The 9336-nt window shown below is 38.8% G+C and overlaps 1 protein-coding gene across 1 annotated transcript; it reads right to left on the reverse strand.

Moving 5' to 3' along the window:
* Positions 1-844: 844 nt before the first annotated feature.
* Positions 845-8171, reverse strand: LOC113663179 (E3 ubiquitin-protein ligase TRIM21-like). The gene is made up of 7 exons (XM_027178375.1): positions 8108-8171; positions 6855-7411; positions 6525-6620; positions 3634-3867; positions 3387-3537; positions 3202-3237; positions 845-1392 (listed from the first exon to the last, which is right to left on the reverse strand). The coding sequence occupies exons 1-7, from the start codon at positions 8169-8171 to the stop codon at positions 845-847; spliced, it is 1686 nt and encodes a 561-aa protein (XP_027034176.1).
* Positions 8172-9336: the final 1165 nt, after the last annotated feature.

The following is a 9336-nucleotide window of genomic DNA, read 5'->3' on the forward strand; positions in this document are numbered from 1 at the left end:
GACTGTGATTTAAAACACACGTAAACATCCATCTTTATTAGATTTCACTATTAGCTAATGTCACTTAAAGTCCCTCGTGACTTATTGTGAAATTTAGAGGTCCTCTAATGGTTTAATTTTTTAATTGACTGTTAGTCGCCATTTCAGTTTTGATTCATCCCAAGTGAATCGAATGAATCGAAGCAACTATCAGGACACTAACCGGTAGGTCCCAGCTCAGTCTGGGGCGGGTTGTGACGCATCAGTAATGCGCCATACGGTGGCACTTGAGCCATAGCTTACCCTCCATGAACTGCTCCAGCACCATCGATGATGTCACCAGCACCGTAAAAAAAAAAAAAAGTGTGAGCATTAATGTGAACCTCCACCCCACATCTACACAGGGTGGAAGATACTTCTAAGTTAGGTAAGAACTTTATTTAATCTTTTTCTCTATGAGCCATGTAGCAATCTGGTTGCCACTATTTTTTGAATTGTATATTATTGTTGATCTATTGTATCATTGGTACTTCATATTGTCTTTTGAAAAAAAACAACAACACATTTTTGTTTGGTTAACACAGACAACATTGACTTCTGTTTATAAATGCTGATCATGTTACATTCTGTAGTAAGATTAATCCGAACGATGAATGATCTTTATTGATACTTTATTTGTAATGACAAAATTACACAAGCATAAAGAAAATGAAAAAAAGGTAGGATTTACAAACTTCATATATTAAAATGAATTGACCAGATACTTGACACGAATTTCTGATTACAGTATATTGCAATAAATAGGTTTTAGAGTATTTAGTTTTATAATATTCCTTTTTATTCTTAGCATTTATGAGATAAAAAATCATTCAGATTTAAATACAGGCGAGATGATGAGTGGTGCTGAATTTTTACCTACTTTATTTGTACTTGGACTTAAAAAAGGACAGAGAGTCTCAGCAAAAGGCTGAGCAGTAAAAGAGTAGATACAAGATTTGCCCTCCACATCATAAAAGGAGACCAGACCCTCCTCATAATCCACAAACACTCCCACCTTCTTCACCTTGTCTCTCAGTGTGAGAGGAACAGGGGGACTTGCACAAGCCTTATACTGATTCTCATTCCTCAGGATCACAGTCCAGAATCCATTCTGAGGACTCAGTGTAATGTCCTCCTTCCTGCTAATGGACTGTCTTGAAACTCCTAATGTCCAGTCAGTTTTCCCTCTGACCTCCACCTCATAATAAAATCTCCCTGAGGAGAAACTCTGCTTTCCCAAAACACCAGGACAAAAATCAAATCTTTCTGGTGTATCAGGGAGATTCTGTCGTTGATCTCCATGTGTCACCTGTTTTCCATCAGCAGACAGTATGAGTTTGGGATGAGCTGTATCAGGATCCAGAGTCACATCCACTGAGAGAAACACACAGTGTTTGATATGCAGGTAAAAAATACTATCAAATTACCATTCGGTTTATAATAACTAGCATTCATAGCATTTGTTCTGGAATATGAAAGCAATAATTAAGCATATTTAATATATTGGTAACTGAAAATGGCAGGTAGAGCATTTTTATTTAATACAGTATGTGAAATATGTCCTGCAGTTAGACACTTGAAGGCCTCAGAGACACATGACATGAGTGGAAATCTCGGTTAATGTGTAATGTTTAATGTTTAATGAGTGCCTAATATTTCTGATATGTGGTAAATTTAAGGTATTCGAAGAAAACAACTGATTGGCTTGGTAAAAAATGTACAGTAAATTTCAAGAATTATAAAGTTATTTGCCATGCAGGATGTGCAATGTATACAGTTATGTGAAAAAGTGTTGGCCCGCTAACTGGTTTTATTTTTTTTACACATTTGTCTCACTTTAATGTTTCAGATCTTCAAACATCAACTTCAATTTAAATAATGGTCAAATATAACACAAGTAAACACAACATGCAGTTTTTAAATGAAGTTTTTATTTGAAAACAAAATCCAAACCTACATGGCCTTTGTGAAAAGGTGCTTGCCCCCTAAACCTAATAAGTTGTTGGGCCACCCTTAGCAGCAACAACTGCAACCAAGCATTTGCGATAACTTGAAATGAGTCTGTTACACAGCACTGTGGAGGAATTTTGGAGAATTCTTGGCAGAATTGTTGTAATTCAGTCACAATGGAGGTTTTTTGAGCATGAACTGCCTTTTTAAGGTCATGCCACAGCATCAGTAGGATTCAGGTCAGGCTAAAATGTCTTCATTTTGTTTTTCTTCAGCCATTCAGGACTTGCTGGTGTGTTTTGGATCATTGTCCTGCTGCAGAACCAAGATTTGCTTCAGCTTGAGGTCACAAACAGATGGATGCACATTGTCCTTACAGATTTTTTTGGTAGACAGCAGAATTCATGATTCCATTCACTGGAGCAAGTCTTCCAGGTCCTGAAGCAGCAAAATAGCCCCAGACCATCACACTACCACCACCATATTTTACTGTTGGTATGATGTTTTTTTTCTGAAATGCAGTGTTACCTTTATGCCAGATGTAATGGGACACACATCTGGCAAAAGGTTCAGCTTTTCAAGCTGTTCAAAATGTTTTCTTGCAAAACTAAGACGAGCCTTTAGGGGGCAAACCGTTTTTCACACAGCCATGTGGGTTTGGATTTTGTTTTCATTAATAATAAAAACCCTCATTTAAAAACTGCATGTTGTGTTTTCTTGTGATCTTTATGACTAAAATTTAAATTTGTTTAAAACACAACACAAATTCCAAACTGAAAAACTGAAAGCAAAGACCAGGCTGTCAGCGACAGATTAGTGTCGATACGAATACAGGAAACAAAAACTATGATCAATATAATGAGAGTTTATATGGGTTCAGACTATGGATTAAGCAAGAAACATGAAATGGAAAAGAAGGATTAGTACAGCAAGATCATATGGATACAACGATAATACATCCCTGTGAAAAAGGGAATATGAAGACTGAAATACCGGAACAAATCAAGACGGGAAGCACAGAACTTGAGACAACACATGAATCAAAACAAACACACGTGTCAATGTAAACAATCAAAGAGCAAAGGTGTTACATGTGGAACATAAATAAATCTAACATGCGAGCTACTAGTGAGGTAAAAGGGAGCTATAGCGAAGAGAATAATGAAAACATACAGTATGTGTACACAGATCTGTGTGTTTTAATTAGAGAGGAAATCAGAAAGCTCACTGTACCTGCATACTGTTGAATCCTCTTCAGTTCAGTGGAAACTAATTACAACAAAATATCACATTTTCAATTATTTTACTGCAATATTTGTAACATTATAACAATGTTCAAATTATTATTATTATTATTATTATTATTATTATTATTATTATTATTATTATTATTATTATTATTACTAAATCTTTGTTACCTGTTTCCTTTAACTTTTCATACAGGGTTTTAGTGATTTTCTCATTCAGCTTCTCTTGAAGCTGAGACAGAGTGTCCTCACTCAGATCAGTGTTAATTCTGACTTCATCCCAGTTCTTGGTGTGTGGAGGGCTGCAGGTAGAGGTGTAACTCTGAAGTAGAGCAGGAGAGAGGAGAAATCTTTTAGCATGGTGAGTCTTGTTCTGTGATGTTCTGCATTGTCAGTGAGCAGAGAGAGGAACACTGACCTGTAGGAGGTGGAGATGCTCTTCAGTGTGTGAGAGCTGCTCCAGCTCAGTGTCTCTCCTCTTTAGCACAGTGATTTCCTGCTCCAGCTCTTTAATGAGTCCTTCAGCTTGACTCTCTGCTGCTTTCTGCTTCTTCTCCATCAACTCCAGCATCTCAGCCTGACTTCTCTCAATGGAGCGAATAAGAGCAGTGAAGATTTCAACACTGTCTGCTTTCCCTTTCTCTGTGCTTCTCTAAAGGAAGAACAAATGTTTGCATTTTGTCGGATAACATTGAATACTGTTTATTGCAGTCTGTACATTAGTAGAAAATTAAATCAACAGTACAGTAAATATTTGTGTACATGTAACAGCTATTTAGACATTTACAGAAGTCTCCATTAAAGAACACATCAGTACTGCTTTACAATGTCATAGCCTACTAATACTATCCATCTATAAAGTGGATGTAGTGGAAGTAACAATGGTTTGGTATGGGAGAACATACAGTAGGACGGTTTAAAACAAGTCATGCAGCTGCATTCTTGATCATTTGTGTAGGTTAAATTGCACTCAGAGGTAGATCTGCCAGGAGCAATGCAGTTGGAGTAGTACAGTCTTGAAATTAAAAGGGACTAAACAAGTACCTGAGTGGTTTGTGTGAATAAAAATATTGTAAAGGTGAAATCGAAATGAGCAAGTCAGATTAACAATGTTAGAGGAAAAGGACAGTTGCCTGATGTGAGATCAGAGAGTGACAAGGGAGATTGCAAGATCCTGTCAATGGCATAAATCACCTAGGACTGACTGCAGTTTAGTTTTGCTAGGATCAGTTTTCAGCTGATGAGCTGCTATCCATTATGGGAAGAAACAACAGTGTCTGAATGAGGAGTTTGTTGTCATCTGGATAGAAGTGATATGAAAACCCATGTGAGGATGTGACTTCACCAAGAGAAGTACTACAGGAATAAACAAAAAGAGTCTTGTGGAACAACCAGTGAAGAATCTGCATGAAACAGATGCCAGTCTCCTCCATGTCACTTGATATAAATGACCTTTAAGATAAGAAGAAACATATGTGCTTTGCCACAAATTCCAAGACTCTTGAGGGTGGACAAGAGAGTTTTGTGGTTGACTGTGTCAAACTCTACTGAAAGGTCAAGAAAGACGAGGAATAATGACAGATTGGCTGTCTAAAGGGCAGTCTCTGTGGAACATGCCAGTTTGACTGATTGGGCTCTTGGAGGTCGTTCTGTGAGAACTGGAAAGACAGTTGATTGTAAACAGTGTGTCCAAGAATTTTAGAAGAAATAAAGAAGTGATACCAGAATGGGAATACATTACCAAATGTTATGAAGTGAAGTGACATACGGCTAAGTTGGGTGAGCCATACTCAGAATTTGTTCTCTGCATTTAACCCATCCAAAGTGCACACACACAGCAGTGAACATACACACACACACACCGTGAACACACCCGGAGCAGTAGGCAGCCATTTATGGAGTCATTGGTGATTGTAATGATACAGTTGTACTTATGAGATGGTGGAAGAGACTGGATCCAGAAGGCAGGGGTTGGGACTGCAGGACAAGATGACTTGCAGGATCAATTCTATTGCTAGTTTAAAAAAAAGTGAAAGAGATGGTGAATCCTGAAGATCAGGCAATTTTCATCAATGGTGGCAATCATCAATGGTGGCAATGTCTTTCACATACAGTGAAGAGAGGGTAACAGCAGTCATGAGGTTAAGTAGTGAAGAAAATATGTTGTGATGTTTATAAGGATCTTATGAAGAAGTGTCCAACAGAGGTTGAAATCTCCAAAGGACATTAGAGGGGTGCTGTCATTAGGGAAAGAATGATAAATGTGTCCATTTCTTCAAGAAAGTCTCCTAGGGGACCGTGAGGGCAGTAGATCACAATCATGAGAAGGTTGATTGGAAAAGCAACTGTAACTGCATGTAATTCAAAAGAATGGACAGAAGTGTGAAACACTGTCTCCATAACAGCAGGCCTAAAACATAAGAAGATGAGAGAGCTGAGTTCTGTGGAAAATCCAGGTCTTGAATGAATTCAGCTTTCTTTGTATTAGACTGGTAATGCCAGAGACCATCTACAGTACCACAGCTGGTTGTGAGTGAGACAACAGAGGATGGTAGATGAGGTTCATTCATTCATTCATTTTCTACCGCTTATCCGAACTTCTTGGGTCACGGGGAGCGTGTGCTTATCTCAGACGTCATCGGGCATCAAGGCAGGATACACCCTGGACGGAGTGCCAAACCATCACAGGGGACACACACACACACTCTCCATCACTAACACACTCACACACTACGGACAATTTTCCAGAGATGCCAATCAACCTACCATGCATGTCTTTGGACCAGGGGAGGAAACCGGAGTACCCGGAGGAAACCCCTGAGGCACAGGGAGAACATGCAAACTCCACACACACAAAACGGAGGCGGGAATCGAACCCCCAACCCTGGAGGTGTGAGGCGAACGTGCTAACCACTAAGCCACCATGCCTCCCGGTAGATGAGGTTGACAGCATTTATTTCTGAGAGGGTTGACAACAGAGGTAGTTTTTAATTGCATGTTTGAGCCTATTCAAGAGTAAAAGAGGAAAGTGGTACCGGAAATAATAGACAGAAGCTACCAATTTAGACTTCTTGTCTAAATTGATGCAAGCCTTTGCAGAATATCATTCTGACTGGATAACCTTCAATAAATCTTAATAAGACTTGCCCACAATTCACACCTTAATGGAAACATTAATGTGTACAACTGAGTCAAGCAGATATTACACAAAAATCAGAATCCTGCCTTACCAGAAGAGAATGCATTCAAAATACAACAATGTAAATCATTCAAGATAGAGCAACAAAATCATTTCACATTTGTACACACTTTTCTGAGCTCTACGGAGTGTTTGATCTCTTGAATCTTCTTCAGTCTGTCTTGAATCATCTGCTGCACATCTGTCTGTGTTTTTCCCAGCTTAGTCTTAGGACAGAGAAGACAAATATTTTTGTACAAAAATTATTTCTCATCAGTTAGTTATTTTGCATAAAAATGTACTAATGTGTGTTAATTACTCATTTTATAAATGAATATGAATACAATTCAACCATATAACTGATGGGCAGTGGTTTCCTCCAGTCTAATCTACTACTGGATAAATTAAATTTGCCTATTTTGTAAGATTATCCAAAGTTGATGTTAATCAGTGTTTCTCACCTTCCTCTCTCTGCTCTCCTCATCTATAGGAACAGTGTTGTGATTCTTGTGGTCTGTCTCAGTACAGAACTGACACACACACGTCTGATCATCTCTACAGAACAGCTCCAGAGCTCTCTCATGTTTCTGGCATATGTAGTCCTCCAGGTTCTCCACAGGGTTTATTAGTTTGTGCTTCTTAAGTTTAGGCATACTATAATGAGGACCTAAATGAGTTTTACACAAAGTTACACGACAATCCAGACAGGATTTCAGGGCCTTCAGCTTCTCTCCACTGCAGGCATCACAAAGAACCTCAGGTTTGTCAGAACCACTTTTCTTCTTGAAATGATCTGCAACCTTTCTCAGTGTTGTATTAATCTTCAGTTCAGGTTTCTTGGTGAATTTCTCTTTACATACTGGACAGTGACAGTGTTGACTCTTGTCCCAGCACTGTGTAAGGCAGCTCTTACAGAAGTTGTGTCCACATGGAGTGGTGACTGGATCGGTGAACACATGCATACAGATTGAACACAACCACTCCTTTTCAGGCAGGCAGCCACTGGATTCACCCTCGACTTCAATACACAAAAAAGTTAGTGTTATTCATCTATTCTATGTACTAAACATTATTCAACACATATTAAAAATATATTTGTATGTAAACTTTTGGGCTCCCCAACCAAATTACATATTGTATTGAATTAATTCATTAGAGCTTTACTGACACATTAGACATGAGCTCAAGATTTATCATTAGAAATAATTATTGTGCTCAAAAACCATGGGCTTTAATAAATGATTTAATATGATGGGGGATTGAAGGGGATTAAAAAATATATTTCAATAAATGTCAGCAAATTCTGGAAATAAACATGACACATACGGTCAAGAAGGAACTTAAACTGACAACTCTTATGCTACAGGACAGTGATCCACAATATATACATATTGCAATTACACAAATGAGATAAAAGTAATAACAAAAAAAATATTTTATAAAGAGCAGTAAACAGACAATATTATAATAGTCAATATTTGGTTTTGTAAACTACTACCAACTACTGTACTAAAATTAGTAGTATTGTGTACCAGTTGTGCAGTTTTATTAGCTGGTAACTTTTACTGAGCTTCTTGGAGAATCTTGCAACAGTTTTTCTGCACTTGATTTATGTTTTTTGTCTGCATGACATTTTTCTCTTTTCTTTAACTGACATCCAGATATTCATCTAAAACAATATTAAAACATTAACAATAGGAACTGTATAACTTACACTTATATATTTTATCCATGCTATTCTTTCTTTTGACTCTGGTTGGTGATGAAGGATCAGACATTTCAGCCATTGTTTTTTTTTGTAAGCTTATCTGTAAGAAAACACATCATTCAGTTCACACATGCAAAAGTACGAGGTGATATTGATTAATCTGTTTGATTTAACATACATGTCTGCAGTGTTAAGCCTAAGCAATAATACTGGAAGCATTTAAAATTGGGCTTCCCAAACTATGGGTCATGGGCTCACTCATAGTCATTCTTCTTTAAAAATGAAGACACATTCAGACAAGCCACATTTAAGGTAAAAGTATGTCATTTAAGGTTTTCTCTGTCTCATCATGCCACATGACGGCAGTCCCATAAAAACAGAAACAAGTTATCTGTACATCTACCTCCACCAAAGAATCTAACACATTGAAGAGAGCATATACTTGTATACTGACATTGCATTCAAACACTGACCAGTTTTCCTATTACAATTTATGAATTTTAAAAATCCTTTTATGTAAAGATTTGGCAACATTCTTCCAGAATATCTAGATTTTGAAATAACTTTGAACATAAGGTCAGTGTTTTTAACAAAAATATGAATTTCTCAGAGAGTTTTGCACAATGACTGTCTAAGAATGGACAGCACAGCACCATTCAGTCTCATTTTGCATTTCTGATGCCTTGTTTTGGGTCGATCTCCTGTGGGCCCACCACCTGCAGGAGGAACCATAAGGGGCCGGTGCAATGTGGATTGGGTGGCAGTCGAAGGCGGGTGCCTCGGCGACCCAATCCCCGGACACGGAATCTGGCACTAGGGACATGGAATGTTACCTCGCTGGGGGGGAAGGAGCCTGAGCTGGTGTGGGAGGTTGGGAGATATCGACTAGAGATAGTTGGGCTCGCCTCCACACACAGCTTGGGCTCTGGAACCCAACTCCTTGAGAGAGGCTGGACTCTCTATTACTCTGGAGTTGCCCGCAGTAAGAGGCGGCGGGTTGGTGTGGGCTTGCTCCCCCCAGCTCAGCAACCATGTGTTGGAGTTTACCCCGGTGAATGGGAGGGTCGTTTCACTGCGCCTTCGGGTCAGGGATAGGTCTCTCACTGTTATTTGTGCTTATGGGCCAAATGGCAGTGTAGAGTACCTGACCTTCTTGGTGTCTCTGGAAGGGGTGCTGGAAAGTACTCTGACTGGGGACTCCGTCTTTCTACTGGGGGACTTCAACGCTCACGTGG

This window comes from Tachysurus fulvidraco, chromosome 1 (assembly GCF_022655615.1).
Source record: "Tachysurus fulvidraco isolate hzauxx_2018 chromosome 1, HZAU_PFXX_2.0, whole genome shotgun sequence".
NCBI lineage: Eukaryota > Metazoa > Chordata > Actinopteri > Siluriformes > Bagridae > Tachysurus > Tachysurus fulvidraco.

Excerpts from the sequence above, each read along its gene's own strand:
- LOC113663179 (XM_027178375.1), bottom strand. The coding sequence starts at position 8,171 with ATGTCTGATCCTTCATCACCAACCAGAGTCAAAAGAAAGAATAGCATG. Across the intron at positions 3,538-3,633 it reads AGCATCTCCACCTCCTACAG|AGTTACACCTCTACCTGCAG; the intron begins GTCAGTGTTCCT and ends GCTCTACTTCAG. Across the intron at positions 1,393-3,201 it reads GAGGATTCAACAGTATGCAG|TGGATGTGACTCTGGATCCT; the intron begins GTACAGTGAGCT and ends TGTTTCTCTCAG.